Source organism: Balaenoptera musculus, chromosome 6 (assembly GCF_009873245.2).
Source record: "Balaenoptera musculus isolate JJ_BM4_2016_0621 chromosome 6, mBalMus1.pri.v3, whole genome shotgun sequence".
In the NCBI taxonomy this organism is placed as follows: Eukaryota; Metazoa; Chordata; class Mammalia; order Artiodactyla; family Balaenopteridae; genus Balaenoptera; species Balaenoptera musculus.
Window position 1 is genome coordinate 110,606,470 of NC_045790.1, and position 15,217 is coordinate 110,621,686.

The following is a 15,217-nucleotide window of genomic DNA, read 5'->3' on the forward strand; positions in this document are numbered from 1 at the left end:
TGTGGTTCAAGAGAGGGCTGACCCACACGCTGCCCTTCATTTCCGTGAAGCTCCCAAACAAAAGCGACTCCTGGTTTTTCCAGAAAAGATGAATTTCAGGAGTATTGTTGTCCCTCCTTCCCAGATTTTGGGGAGAAGGCCCTTGGCTCAGCTTCTGTCTCAAATGACCTTTTAAACAGGAAAGTTTGCCCCGGAGAAATGAGTCTGTGTCCCCGGCCACCGACCCTCCCTCGGAGGCTGGGGTCAGAATTGAGCTCTCGGCAATCTGACCACATTCTAGGATGGAGGCAGTGTCCCTGCACCCGGGGAGTGACCAGAATGACTGAGCAGCAAGCAGACTCTGTCCAAAATTCAGAGCCAGGCAGCTGCTTCAGCTGAGACGAAAATCAATGGGGCTTTGAAAAGCCCTGCTTTCAAGATGCGTAAGTCGCCAAGGCCACAAGGTGCTGTTAGGAGACTCATCAAAAACATGCATTTGCATCACTTTCCACCTCCCCGCAAATCCATCATCCAAGGAAAAACAGGGAAAAACACTCAGAATCACCCCATCCTTATCCCTGTCACCATAATTCTTTTAAAGCCAGTGTGCAAGGTCGGGGGCTGGAAAGCAGGGCAGTCTCCTGTGTACATGCTGAAGATGGTTTTGTTTTCTGTTCTCAATTGCATCCAGAATTTCCAGTGTGTGTGTGTTGGCGGGGAGCTCAGGATGGAGAGGGGAGGGGAAACAAATCTCTTTGGTTGAGGGACTACGTTTGGCATTTGTATATATCTCCCTGCCAAGGAAGGGCTGCCCATCCTGTCCTTCCTCCTCCGCCCCTTACCTCCTGTTCTTCTCTCCTCGCTCACTCGGATGGAGCCCCAGCGGGAAAGAGGAAAGGCAAGAGTGTTTCCAAACCACCCCCCAGAAGAAAGGCTCCAGGGAACCCGCCTGCTGGTTTTCTCAGCCCCCAGCCCGGGGAGTCCTCTCTGAGGGGATTTCAGCCCATCCCCTGGTCCCCACACCTGGCCACTCTACCTGGAGACGGCACAGGGCAAGCGTGTGGATTTGACTCTGGGCAGCTTCATGGGGGACAAGGAGCCCCCTGACATTGATCAGCCTCTAAATGGGGTGTTCCGTTTGCCCATGTGGTTTACATTGAAGAGTATGCAAATTTTAGGGTGGGTGTGGGCTGTTTCTTTTAAAACAAGCCTCTGGGTAAAGCTTGACAAACATCAAGAGGGGATAACCTAATTTATTTTGAAATTTTAAGGTGCTGATGAAGGAAACAGCGGCTCCCTGGAGGGAAGCCTCTAGAATCTTAGTCGTGGGCATGAGCTGAGCCTGGGCGGAGCCCCATTAAGAGAGACAGGGTGATGCTGGTGGAGGCTGTGGGACCCTGGGCTGGCCAGGTTGGGGGACCCACCCAGGGGGCGAGGTGCTGAGAGGGGGCCTGGGAGGCGGAGCGGACAGTCTCACTGACTTAAAGGGGGCCGGGCTGGGCCACTCAGCTTTTGTGCCCGGTAAGCCCGGGAGGGGAAAGCAGGATGTAATGCACGTGCTGGATCCAACCAGGTGTCAGCCAGGGCAGCACGGGGCAGCTCAGGAAGCCAGCCACATCTTTAATCCAAAAGCCCTTCCAAGTGTCACCAACAGCCTTTCAGGCCCAGGGTCTCCGGAGGGATAACTTTTCTCCTTGAACCGAGGCATGGATCATCTGGGAAGCAAAGCAAAATCAGAACCAACAGGGAGGATGGGGGCTATTCCTATTCAGGGCTGCAGAGTGATGTGTGTGGTGCCTGCTGGGCAGTGGGGAGAAGGGGCCCCGGGAAGCGCCCGGCCACGCCCCGTAAACAAGCGTCCTGAACGAGCAGCTCTCATGGGCGCCTCTCTCTTCCTTGGGTGAACGGTAAGCACCCCTGTGGGTGCAGATGCCTTGGTTGAGATCCATATTGGAAGTTGGGTCCATCCCAGCTCCCGGCTCACAGGGCCAAGGTGGGGGTCAGCCGGTGGTGCTGGGAGACCCTCGGCACACTGCCTGGCACACTCGTAAGTGCTTCGGGGAGCACTTGAAGTATAGACTCGGAATCTTCTGGAAGAAACCTCCAAGGCCAGCGTCCACTCCACAGCATCTCAGACACAGGGTCTTACAGTTTCTGCCTGGACGTGTCTGGAAATGGGGCCCTCGCTCCCTCCCTGAGCAGCCTGGGGGAGGGGAAGGAAACCAGGGGTGCGTCCAGGGCCTTGCCTGCATGGGAACCAGAGTTTGGGGATGTCTTTGACCTTGAAAGAAAACCAAGGCAGCTGGGCCTGACCCTTGTGTCTACTTCACGCTGCCTCACGCCAACACGGTGTTGCCTCTTACCTGCAGCAACACGGAATTCCCGTCCCAGTCACCCCCAAGAACCCATGGAGCATGGACGAGAACCTGATGCACATCAGGTAAGACGCCGCCCACCTGCCCGCTGCTCTGCTCAGCGTCAGTGCACGCCTGTCTGCGTCGGGCCAGGACGTAGTGGTGGCCCACACAACACATGGTCCCTGCCCTTACGGAGCCCGGGGGCCTCGAGGAGGACAGGCCACCTCATTCCCAGCTCTTGCTGCAGTTCTGCTGAGTGCCAGCCGTAGATAAAGGGCACCTGGCCTCGGCTGGGGTGTCAGGGAGGGCTTCTCTGAGCAAGTGGCATTTGAGGTTAAAACCTTAAGGATGAGGAGGGACCGGCCGGGGCTCAGGGAAGGGCATCGAAAGCAGAGGGAACAGCATCTGGGAACAACCCTCTGAGAAAGCCCCCTGGATCTGGTGCCCTGAAGACTGAGGGAAGTGTCCCAGGCCCTTGCTTGTAGCCTGCAGCTCCCACGGCCAGCTGCGGTGGGCCCAGAATGTTCCAGGCGGGCTTGGCAGCAGTTGCTTTGGCAGAGATAAAAGGACAGACCGGACTTAACGTTGGGGGTAAGGGTGTCAAGGCTGTGTCCCTCTGCCCCCCTCCACTGACCCCCATCTTTCTTCTCCCCTACAGCTACGAGGCTGGAATCCTGGAGAACCCCAAGGTAAGTCCCCATTTCCCCAAGCCGGCTGTCTAGCAGTGGCTGCTCCGTGCCGACACTGTCTGGTGTGTTTGTAGCCTAATTTGAAATTTCACGGGGGGCCGGGCGTGGGGCTGGGGCCGAGTCCTGCCTGTGTTCCCCGACCCTCCCCACCGGGCGCCCCGCCGCCTGGCCACTCCACGCTGCGTTTTAAGATCCACCCCCCTCTCTGGTGCTCTTTTTCTAATTGCTGTCGGGATGAATAGGAGAAGGAAATATTTCAGGGCAGCACAGAGCCAGAGTGTGATTGTGAGACAATAAAGAAGCAATTAGGCAGATGAGACACTTGTGGGAGGGCCCAGCCTGTGCCCTCTCAGGCCGCGCTGCTGCCATCGGGGGAGGTGGCACAGATCAGAGCCTCAGGACCCATTCGTCTGGGCCTGTGCCCGCCTGCGTCAGGCCGCCCTGATGCCCCTGTCCCCAGCCTCCCAGGCTGGGCCTCGGCTGTGTTTGAAGTTTAGGATTTCTCTCCCTGGGGGGGGTTTCCTTTGTATCTCCCCCCGCCCCCCGTGGGAGATGGGGTGAGATCTACCCTGGGAAGAGAAAAGTCTCTTTGTCCCTGAGGGACTGTGTCTCCATTGCCTGGCTCCGCGCGTCCCCCCCACGCCGGGCGGGCGGCTGCTTTGGGGGTGCGGTGCTCATCTGATGTTAGGGGAGAAGTGTGCTGGGGGGCTGGGCCTGGGGGGTCCAGGAAGACCAGCTGGAGTGGAGGAGGCCCGGGTGGTTCCGCGGGGGCGTGGGGTGAGCTGGAGCCCTGCCCAGCCCCGGGGTGGCTCCCCGCAGGCACCAGGCCTCTTGGTCGGAGTTGACAATAATATAACATGTACCAGTGACCGTTTCTGGAGCCAGGCCTGGCATTCGCGTTTTCCTGGCTCGCTTTCCTCGGCTCCTGCCTCTGAGCCTCCTGGTTGCGTGGGTGAGGAAACCTGAGGCCCAGAGAAGTGACTCGCCCCGGGGCACCAGCTGCCCAGCAAGGGAGCAGGCCTGGTGCCTGTGTTGCCCCGTCGCAGGAGTGGCCCTCCGGCCTCTGTGGTTCCCCAGCGACCCGCACCTCCCTTCCCCACCCAGCTCAGCCCAGCCGTGTCACTCAGGAGAGCCTGTGCCTTCGCCCCCTGGGGGCTGATGACCCCACGGGGCTGCTGCCTGCCGCCCAGGCTTTTCCAGTTCATGCTCTGCCGACCCCACGGCACTCAGGCCAGCCAGCCCTAATCAGCCAGTCAGCCAGCGCCCAGGGAGGCGGAGGGGGCTGAGCGCAGCAGCGCGGCTTCGAGGGGGTGTCCACCAGGCTCCAGGCCCGCCGGGCAACCATCCCACCCCTTCTGTAGCGGCCTGTGGCGCTCTCACCTCGGGACTCGGGGAGCAGGGCCAAGGCCAGAGGGGAAATCGCCCCTCAGGCAGTGCCGGGCAGTGAAGGTCCCCTCCCCTCTCAGGCCTCCTTTCTAATGAGGGCAGTGGATGGGTAAGTAAGTGTTAAAGAGTGCATTTTTCAGGATTCTACGACCCAGTCAAGGTGGGAAGGTTAGTGCTTGGCTCCCAGAGATCTGAAACCTGGGTCTGAATCCTGACTCTGCTTCTATTGCTGTGCAACCTTGGGCAAGTTACCCAACCTCTCTGAACCTCTGACTCGTTATGCAAACAGTGGGAAATCACAACACCTCTCTCCTGGGGCATCGAAAGCACTTGGCCTGTTCCTAGCACAGGGCAAGGCCTCAATCATGGAGGCAGGGGTCCTGCCCTCCCTCCTCAGGCCGGCTAAGATTATTTGGGGAGGAAGGAGCCAAGGTTCTCTCAGGACCCCTCTCATCAGGTAGGAAAGGCTGGGCTGCGTGTGAGTCGAGGGGGAGACAACATTCCCGCTGAGAAGTGTAGGGCCAGGCCGAGGGACCCAGGGTCTGGCCACCCTGGCCCTGCTTTCCCAGGCAGCTCCGCTGCAGGGTGCGGGCCAGGGGAGCCTGTTGTCCTCCCATTGCCACCAGTAGATCCCCGGAACGAGGGGGCAGCCGCTAGGGGCCCGGGGGCACTACTCTCCACGGTGGAGGAACGCTGTACGCCGGGCAGCCCCGGGCCCCTTGGGAGGCGCTGGGGAGACGGAGCTTCAGGGAACCGGTGCCCCCTCCCCCTCTCCAAAAAGAGCCCGAGACCTGCCAAGGGGAGGGTTTGAAGGCAGATGGCGGAGCCATTTTCTGCCTCTGTGAGGGCTGATTGAAGGGCAATGAGGCAGCTAATGCGAAGAAAGATAGAAATTTACTTGCTTTAACTTCATACGGCCCACAGTGAAAGAGTGCATTCAGTTGCCGGCCCGCCATATCTGATGGATGAATAAACCATTTGCAGCATCGATCATGCCTGTACATCATGGTTTAGTTCATGGGCCATTTGCTTTCAATTTCTCCTTCTCGGCCCTGTTTCATGCTTTCTTTCGCCCTCTCCCCATCACCCCCCCAACTCTCTCTCTCTCTTTTTTTTCTTCACTCTCTTCCCTCCCCCAACACCCCCCCCCACAAGATGACATTGGAAGTGAGCCCTCCCGCTAGGATGGATAAATAGATGTTATTGATACTCAGCAACAAACTATTTGTCATTTGAACTGGGCTTTTAGGAGGGAGAGTAAAAAGAAGGCAGGCGTGAGCCACCTTGGAATGCAAAGCAAATGTCACTTTATTTCTATTTAGTTATTTTATTTAATCGGTGCTGTCAGGGTGTCAGAAGCCTCCTACTTCCCACTGCAGAGAGCTGGGATGCTGGTCCCTCGAGGGCTTCCCACCTCCTCTCTCCTTCCAGTGCAGACATTCTCATCCTGTTTGTGGCTCCGTTAAGTGTTTGGGAACTGATGGGCCGGCAGGGGCAGAACAGGTGGAGGTGGGAGGGAGGCGGCCTCAGGTGGAGGCGCCGGGGCTCTCAGCGCTGGTACCTGCTTTGAGTTCAGGCTGGGCTGGACAGCCAGTGAGTGGCCCCGGGCAGGTGGGAAAGGAGCTCTGGAGTCCTGTTGGTCACCCAGAGGTCCCAATCCCTGGTTCACTTTGCCTTATGGCCAAGGATGGCCCTCGGGCCTGTCTGTTCCCAACAAATGTGGTGGTTGGCAGGACCCAGTAGGGCCTGGGGAGCCCTACTCCCTGGCATTTCTCTGAAACCAGCCTGATGCCCGAGCTGTCTCTGGCCACATCCCTGGTGCTGTTTCTCGGCAGAGCGGCTGGGAAACAGCATAGGGTGATGGAAAGAGCACAGGATAGGGATTCTAGGGTCCTCGGGGCTGACTCCCATGCCGATGGGGTGGGGTGGTATGATTTGGACAAGCAGCTTCTTTGGCTTTAGTTTTCCAACTGGTCCATGGAGGCATCAGGCTGGAGGTCCTTAAGGACCCTCCTCCTCCTTGGGTCTGTCTTGGAGGTCCGTTCTGGGTTCTTGTTCCTGCCCCACAAATGGAAACAGATGAAGGGGTGCAGCTGATCTCAAGCCACACAGCCCTTTGGAGGTGTGAGGGCTTCATCACCGGCCCCATCTGAGCTCAGAAGTAAAGCTAGAAGGATCAACTGTCCCTGTTTGCCCAGGACTGGGGGGTTTCTCAGGGTATGGGAACCAGGATGGTTGGTCACCCTGACATAGAGCCAACAAGCAAAGTGACCGCAGATGAGGGATCTGAGGCACTCCTGGTGGCCCCACCTCTCCTGGAGCAGCTTTTCTCGGAGGGTGGCATCACCAGGAGGCTGTTCCAGCAGTCCTGTCGCCTGCAGGGCAGGTTACAGCTTGTACCAGGCCCTCTCTGGCATCTTCTTGGGTGATTTTCATGTCCAGTAAAAAAATATAAAAATTGTCTATATATTTAAATTGTAAGGCAGTCAAAGGCAGGTATCGTTTCCCCCCATTTTACAGATGAGAAAACCGAGGCTCAAACTGATGAAGCAACTTGCCCAAGGCCCCACAGCCTGAGGTTGTGGATCCCGGCTTTGGGGGTATTTTCCACCACTCTGAAATCCAACACATCATTGTTGAGGGCCTCGTGGGCTTCCTGCCCTGGGCCATGTGGCCCCCACCTCCGCACAGCATACAGGGTTGCACCTACAGTCCCCCTCTGCCTCTAGTTCTTCCTCCATAGGTGGGGTAACAGTACTTGACCTTCTTACCAAACGGGGCTGCAGAGAACACAAAGGAAGCTGTAGATGCAAAGTGGCATGGGAATGTTTGCAGGGTTTTGAAAGGCAAGATTTAAGGGACTGCACTTCCCAGGATGTCGGCAGGTGGATAACAGCGCTGGGCCCTGGCATGCCCCCCGGGGATGGACTTGAGCAGTCAGGCCCAAAGGACCCCCACTGTGGCAAGTGTCCAAGCCACAGCCTGGGGGGGGGGGCGGCGGCGGGGCGGGTCAGGGCTTCGGGATTGGGAGGCAGGAGGGACTTGGAGAGTTCCAGGCAGCCAGCGGCCCCTCCGCGCTGCATCAAGACGAAGGAGAGGCCCATTTTCCAACACGCCCAAGAAAAAAATATACATAAAGGTTGATGTGTTTTCAAATGGGTTTTTGCTTTGCTCTTCTCTTTTCTCCCTGTGAGTATTAACCTCGGGGACCCCGGGGACGGCTCTGCTCGCCAGAGCACCTGCTGGGGTCACGCGCAGTCATTAGCTTTGCGGTCAGTGCAGAATAAACCCCAATTCCCGGTGCCGGGGAGAGCGTGTGCGCCTGAACCCACTCCCGCTCCCGGGAAGCCCGCCTAGCGCCTCGCTCCCCCAAAGTCACGCTTTTGCTGCCTGACTGGCTCCTCCTGCTATATTCTACCTCCAGCTGCGGGGGCGTCAAAGAAAAAGATGAGATCAAGTTGAGGGGAAAAATTGTCTGATTTCTTGAGCCCTTTGTTTCCCAGGCCCCTGGCAAGCGGGGCTGGCTCCGGGTGGGGGGCTGGGAGGCCTGCTGGACTGGCCAGCCGATGGCAAGTGCCAGCAGCGCCCTGGTTCTGGAGAGGGGCGCAGGAGGCGGCGTGCAGGGTGTCCAGGGACTGGCACGGCACGGTTTGGCTCTGGCACACCGCCCTCCAACCTCTTTCTGTCTTTTGTCAGAACCAAGCGCCTCCAGGCCTCTACACAAAGACCCAGGACCCGGCCAAAGCCCCCAACAGCCCAGACATCCTTGAGATCGAGTTCAAGAAAGGTAGGTGCCCGCCTTTCGGGACTCCAGGGCGTGGGCTCCTGGGGCCCTGGCTCTTTTCCCCTCCTTGCCTGGGAGCCTGGGCACGAGCCCTCTGCATCCCTCCTGTGTTCCTGGAAGCCAGGGTCCAGGCTGGGGCTTCAGATGTTCCCAGCTGCCCCCTCCCCAGATGGCGTGATCTGTGGAAGCCTCCAGGCTTGGGATGAAATCCCCCTCTGCTGATGTCCATCGGTTCGTGGGCACCAGGTCTGGAGGGAGCGTTCTAGTCCCTGAACAACCACTTGCCAACTGCTTTGGCCCTTTGGGGAAGTCGCTCCACTTTCCTGGCCTCAGTTTCCTCATCTGTAAACTGGGGATAAAAGAGTATCCACTGCCTCGTGTTTTCATGGTGTAGAATAAGATCTGGACGAGGTGTATCCAGCGCAGGGCCCTGCACCACAGAGGTGCTCAGCCAGTATGAGTCTTACAGAGCCAGCCTCGGGTACCCCCCTGACCCCATAGCTAGTCCTAAGTTAGCTGCTTGATGCGTCTCCCTACCCCCCATCCTGGGTTCAAAGCTGCTGCCACTCTTGCTTGTGTCCTGATCTCCTCATCTTGTCTGCTACCATCAAGAAGTGTTTGCTGGCCTGAACTGAGTGCCCAGCCTTGAGCCTGGCACCAGGGACAACCCCCTTGCCCTGAAAGATGGAGAGAAAGCAAGGCATGCTGGGTAATGGAAGGAGCAGGACCAGGTTCAAGGTGAGGGCTCAGAGTGTCCAAGGAGAGGATTTTTCCAGGAGGCTGCAGAAATCGGAGAGGCAGAGATGGAGGAACCAAGAGGGGGCGTGAGGGCATCCCAAGCCCAGGCAGGGAGGCTGGCCCTTCGGTGCACAAGGCAGCTGCAGGGAGGGAGCAGAGGGAGGGGGCTCTGCAGAGAGACCTTTCCCAAGGCACCTCGGAGACGGAGGATGGGGAGGGGCAAGCAGGGGCCCAGATAGATCCCCTGCTCTCACCTGCCAGTGTGACCTTGACAACCAGCTTCACCTTTCTGGGCCTCAGGCTCACTCGCCTATAAAATGGGCCACAGAAATGGATGCTCGCAGGTGCCGAGCATGGGGTATGGAGTGAGGCGCTGGGGAAAAAGCCTGTTGATGCTTTAATAATCTGCCTCCTCCCAGCCTTTCCCAAGAGCCTGGACAAGTCAATGGGCGTTTTCATCACTCCCCCCCACCCCATCCTGCCGCTATCAGTTCAAACCCTTGAATTTCATGCCCCCTGGGACCAAAAGGCCCTTAGTCTAAGGCCCCTAAGGGTAGCTGGAGCACTAACTCCATCTTAGGCCCACTCTCTCTGACCCAGGGCTGTACTGGCGTGGGGCCTCTTTGGGCATCATCTCTGAGAAGATGGTGAGATGAACCCAGGCAGCACACCCCACCCCAGGTCCCCCGGAAAACTGGGAGGGCGGTGAGCGTGGGAGGTGGGCAGGAGGCAGCAGAGGGTCCTGAACACAGGCTCTGACCCCCTTTCCTCCAGGAATAGGGCAGCTCTGAGGGCTGAGCCCGAGAAGAAACGTGATCCATTTTAATGATTTGCGGACTGTCTGGAAAAAAAAAAAAAACAAAGTAGACGGGAGGAACCCTCCTCGGCTACTTCCCATTCACTCTCTAGTTAATTTATTTGAAGTTTTAATCTAATTATTAACTATTTTAAAGGCTAAGAGGCTTTCTCTGGCAGCAGCACCAACAATGTCAGTTCCTCTCTGGGGCAGGCCCCATCCAAGGCCCCGCGAGGGCCATAATAGGACCGGGAGGGAGAGAAAGGGAGAGGGGAGAGGCGGGGGGTGGCGAGAGGGGCTTAAGGTTCATTATTGGGCAGACTTACATTTAATAGCAATTTACAACCAAGTTATAAAACCCCTGGAAGTGGGGGTTAAGAATGGCGAGGCTGACAGCCCCTGAGCGAAGCCCCTCCAAGCGGCGCCTGGCTTAATAAAGACTCGAAAGCCGCTATTGAGGCCTGATTGGCACCCGATGGCTGGCTACATGGTAATGAGCTGGGCAGATGGGTGGGGGATTAGCCGCCAACTTTGAACAGCTTTTCTTTGTCACTGTTACAGCTCTCTTGTTAGTCCTCTAATACATTTATTGCTCATTTCACACCGCTCGAGAAAGTGCCCCTTGCTATTCAAAGTCAACCCCGAACCCACACACTGCCCCCCCCCAGCCCCCCCCCCCCCCCCCCCGACTTGGCCCTTCCCTCCCCGCGCGGCTGCCTCCCTCCTGCCCTCCTGCCACCCCAGACCCAACTTCTCAGAATGCAGACGCCTCCAGCACCTCGCCTGCTGGCGCGGGCATCATTTCACCCCCATCAATCAGATGGCTGTGTGCGGGTCTGGGGTACAGGGTTGGGGCTCGGGGGTCCGCCTGACAGACGTGGCCGGGGGCCGTGTGTGTGCGTGTGTGAGCTCAGCCGCACCTCAGCCAGGCGCTCCCCCCGCCCCGTAACTGGTGGGACAGAAGGTAGTCCCGGTACTCCCTCCTAAGACAATGGTGGAGCGTGAAATTCAATTAGTTCAGGGCCTGGTTCCAATTTCACAGCCCCTAAATGCAAAAGGGGCAAAGAGAATGGGAAGGGTGGGGGAGAGGTTTTTATTGCATTTTCCCTTTCATTCTGGGGGGCTTTCTCGCCCCTTCTCTCTCCCCAGCAGGCCTCAACCTGCACAGGGCTTTTCAAGGAGTCATTTGGAGTCCATATCTGTCACATCCATTTAAGGCATTTCGGGCGGAGGGAAGGGGCGGGGTTGCAGGCACAGGCTCGTCCGCTGAGCTCCAGCCACGGGCCCACTGCCCTCTCCTCCCGCCCTAGGGGTCCCTGTGAAGGTGACCAACGTCAGGGATGGCACCACCCACAGCACGGCCTTGGAGCTCTTCCTGTACCTGAATGAAGTCGCGTGAGTGCCCCCAGCCCTGCCCGGCCTCCTGGGAAACCACCATCTTGGGCAAGCACCAGCCCGGACCACTGGGGCTGATGGTCCCAGCCTGAGGCTGAGGGGCCAGGGAGGACAGGCCAGTGTCCTACAGTCAGCCTCGGCACAGCCCCATAGCCATGGGGTCCTCTGGTTCCGTGGGAGAGTCCTGGTGGCCCTCAGCCTTGGAAGGTAACAACCCCAGGGGTCTACTGCCCCCTAGGGATGGTCCGGAACTTCCAAGCTCTCTACTGGATCTGAGACCAGGGTAGAAGGAAAGATGAGCAGTGGATAGGCCTGGGTGCCACGTGAGGCCCAGGACAGAGATAAAGGAAGTTGCACGTTGAACTCTGCTGTGTGTCCTAGGATAGCCCTTCCCTCCTTGGGCCTCAGTTTCCCCACCTGTCCAATGGGTGGTTGGACCAGGGGGCCTGGCTCAGATGTCCTCTGAGTCTTGGATCCCGAGACGGTGCCTGACGCCCTGCCTGTGACCCCGAGTGACCGGTTCTCCCCCCAGGGGCAAGCATGGCGTGGGCCGCATTGACATCGTGGAGAACCGCTTCATCGGGATGAAGTCCCGGGGTAAGTCTGCTCGCCACCCTCAGGGGCATGCCTCGGCTCCTAGCGGCCCCTAACGCCCCAGTCACATGCGGGTGTTGCTCCTCCCAGGCTGACTTTGGGCGAGTCCTTTCACCCCGCCAGACTGTTTCCCTCCTGCGAAGGGGGGATGAGGGGCCCTTGGCCACTGATGTCTGAAGGCATCACGAGAAGAGCTGCCCCAGGAGCAGGGAGAGGCTCAGAGGACAGAGGAGACGCGGGCCAGGCCTGGAGGTCAGGCTCTCCTGTGGCCCTGGGGCGGGTCGGCCAGGCTTAGAGGCAGACCACGCAGGGCTGATTTCGTGGTCATTAAGGCTGCGTTGACGAGGCCAGCTGGCCTGGTGGGGTGGGAATCCCGCCAGGGGTGGGCGCTGTGAGCCAGCCAGAGCCTGAGGGCCTGTTCCAGGGTCTGGCATGGCATGGGGGCGGGGCTCTGCCTTGGTGCTGAGCGGCTGCCACCTTGGCTAAGCTGCCCAGCCCATATCCACCTCGGGCTGGGCCTGGAGGGAGGATAGGCTGGTCCCCAAGCAGGGGCTCTGTCTTCTCTTAGTAAGCAGAGCCCCATGGTTCCCTATCAGTCACTCATCGTGTTGTCTGGGCCACACCCTCCCCCCGTCCATATGAGGGGATCTCCTGTTCCCCGGTGGTAAAGCAACGCTGCGTGCTTCCGGACTTCAGGATGGGGGGGCAAGCTTTCAAGCAGTCAGAGTCCCTGGGTTGGGCACTCAAGTCTTTAAGCACCGGGGGTGGGGTTGAGGCCTCTTATGTGGGCAGGTGTTTAACTCACTTTGCTTAGGGTCAATTTAAAAGGATGACACAGCCAAATAAAACCAGGCCAGGGTATAGCCATTGCCCTTTGTCTTTCAGGGTGTTTTTACTAAGATTCTAAAATCCAAAGAGAGCCGATGGCTGGATTTCAGTGGTTAGAAAGGGCACTGGTCCAGAGGCAGGATGCTGGGGCTTTCATGCCAGGTTCGCCGTGCCTTGCTAGATGACCTTGGACTTGTTATCTCTGGGCCTCAGTTTCCCCAGGTGTAATGCGGTAGGCATGGAGATGGGAGTTGGATCATTCTGGCTCAGACCTGTTTGAATTTATCTCAAAAGGGGAGGAAGGAAGGAAAGTGGCTTTGCCTCTTTCGTGTGTTTTTTCCTCTTCGACACACATACACTCTGTGAGAAACAACCTAATTGAAACTCTCTCGGGAAGGCCTTGTGGAGAACAATATTACTATGGAGAACAATATTACTAATTAGCTGCTCCCTTTTATCCTCACTTACCTTTGTATCTTACCTATATTAACATCTGATTAAATGTCCCTTTGTCTCAGTCTGCCCTTGGGAGCCAGCACAATGCAACCTATCCAAGGCAGATCCCGGAGGGACCTTGGGGAGCCAGAGACCAGCACCCTCATCTTACAGGCAGGGAAACCAAGGCTCAAATTCACAGGCACCAGGACCAGGACTGATGTCCAGACACAGAGACGCATGGAGTGGAGGGCTGAGAGCTTGAACTCTGCTAGATCCGGGTTCTAGCCCATGTGTAATAGCAGGAAGTGGCCCAGTGGAGGAACTTCATAAATGGCAGCAGCTCCACAGGGATGCTGAAAGGGCAAAGGCAGCCTATGCCCTCTGGGTACCGTCTGAGTGGCTCAGAGATGTCCACTCTGCACCTACTGTCACGTCCCTCCCATGCCCAAGGCAGGCATCACTAATTGATTGTGGATGTAGATCAGTGCTGCTGACAATGGAAAGATAAGGACTGGCCTGAGGTCACTCTGTGAAATGGCACGCAAGTGAACTTGAATGGAAGGAGGTAGTCATAAAGGCGTGAACTGGGCTAATCTGGGAAGACATCCTGAAAGAGGTGGCAGGAGAATAGGCTTCAACTGGTAGAATGTGGAATAGAGTGGAGTGGGAGCCTTCCGGCGGGAAAGGTAGAGAAGGTAGGAGGAGCCCCAAGTGGCCAGCTGGGTGGTGGGTTGGGTCTGAGGCTGACTGACCCCCTGGAGACCTTGGGGAGGCACATTGAAGGGCTGGTGTCAGGGGCCAGGCCCTGTTTACCACACTTGACTCCCCATCTTGGCTCCATCACCGTTGGGAAAGCAACATAGCCTCTCTGAGCCTCAACTTCTTCATCTGTGAAATGGGTTGTGGTGCAGATCAGAGACCTGTTGACCCATAGCAGGAGCTGTGCCTGGATTGTAGACTTCCTACCTTTTCCCCAGAACTGGGGGCATCATCACCACTGAAGGTGGGAGTCATGAGATTAGCACTCAGTTCCAACTCCCTTGGCTTCTGACCACCCACCTGAGGAAAAGATTCCTGGAACACAGCCCTCACTCTGCCCAGGTACTGTGTGTGTACCTGTGGGGGGCTGTCCCTAAAAGCATAGAATTTAGCCTGAGAGTGGTACAGTCTTTGGGGAAGACAACCAGGGTTCTAAGTCCCAAGAACTTGCTGTGTGACCTTAGGCAAGTTGCTTTCCCTCTCTACTACTCTCACCAACAAAGGTGGGCACACTAGGTGATCTCACCATCTCCCTCTGGAAGTTCTAACTTGCCTATTTTCTGACTTGGGTTGGGGGGGTGAGAAAAGAAACTTGCTTCATAATTTTAGGGGGAGGTCTTGTTTTTTATTTCTCCACTCCCAATAATTCACTGTGAGAAAGAAAGGCAGGGGGTGGGGGCAATAAATGAGGATGATGTGGATTCACCCACAGGTCTACGGTCACGGTCACGGGAGAAGCTGTTAATTGTCAATTATATTGAGGGCACAGCAGGAAAATGCTATTGTTTGTACCTTGGTATACAAGGGGAAAATGTCATTTGTATTGATTTTACAAAGCTCGCAATTGAAATTCGTTAAGGGCTTGGGGTTTTTTGGGGTGGGGGTGGGTGGCGGTGGATGGGTAGGAAGTTGGGCAGTGCTAGTGCCCTGGGTGTGGGGTGGCCGGGTCGGCAGCACTCGGGGCCACGGGGTCAGCGGGCCGGGGGCTGGGGAAGCTGCAGATGGAGTAGCTTTTGCTGTATTGTGGCTGTTCACATCGTCATTATCACATTATCTTTTTAACTCTGGAGGGGGGCTAATTAAGTGAAGTAAATGTGATCAGTGGGGAGGAGAAGGGGGGCAAGGAAGGCAGGAGGGAAGCAGGGAAGGAGCCAGCGCTGGTCCTTCCCTCACCTCCTCTCCGGCTGGTTCCTCTCCTCCCAGCCCTGCCCTGTGGGGCTCACCTCTGCCTGCTGCCACTGCTTCCCTCTGCCGACTCCCTCCGCCCCCTCCTCATTGCCTGCTTTCTCTTCTTCCTTTCACTCCCTCCTTTCCTCCACCCTTCCCATCTCTCTCCCACTCTCCCGTCCTCCCTCACTTCCTCCTTACTCCTCCACTTTCTGGCTAAGAAGGAACAAGGGTTGCCACCCACCTGTCCAGGCCTCCCAGAGGCTCCACTCAGATGGAATGTTCCAGAGTGGAGGGAGACCTGTGA

The 15,217-nt window shown here is 57.4% G+C and overlaps 1 protein-coding gene across 1 annotated transcript in view; it reads left to right on the forward strand.

Moving 5' to 3' along the window:
- ASS1 (argininosuccinate synthase 1) overlaps positions 1–15,217 on the forward strand; it is a 51,292-nt gene that overhangs the window by 20,305 nt on the left and 15,770 nt on the right. The window contains exons 7-11 of the mRNA XM_036856775.1: positions 2,349–2,419; positions 2,995–3,025; positions 8,108–8,198; positions 11,040–11,124; positions 11,657–11,721. Of these exons, the coding sequence (XP_036712670.1) occupies positions 2,349–2,419; positions 2,995–3,025; positions 8,108–8,198; positions 11,040–11,124; positions 11,657–11,721 (343 nt within the window). The remainder of the gene's footprint in view (positions 1–2,348; positions 2,420–2,994; positions 3,026–8,107; positions 8,199–11,039; positions 11,125–11,656; positions 11,722–15,217) is intronic.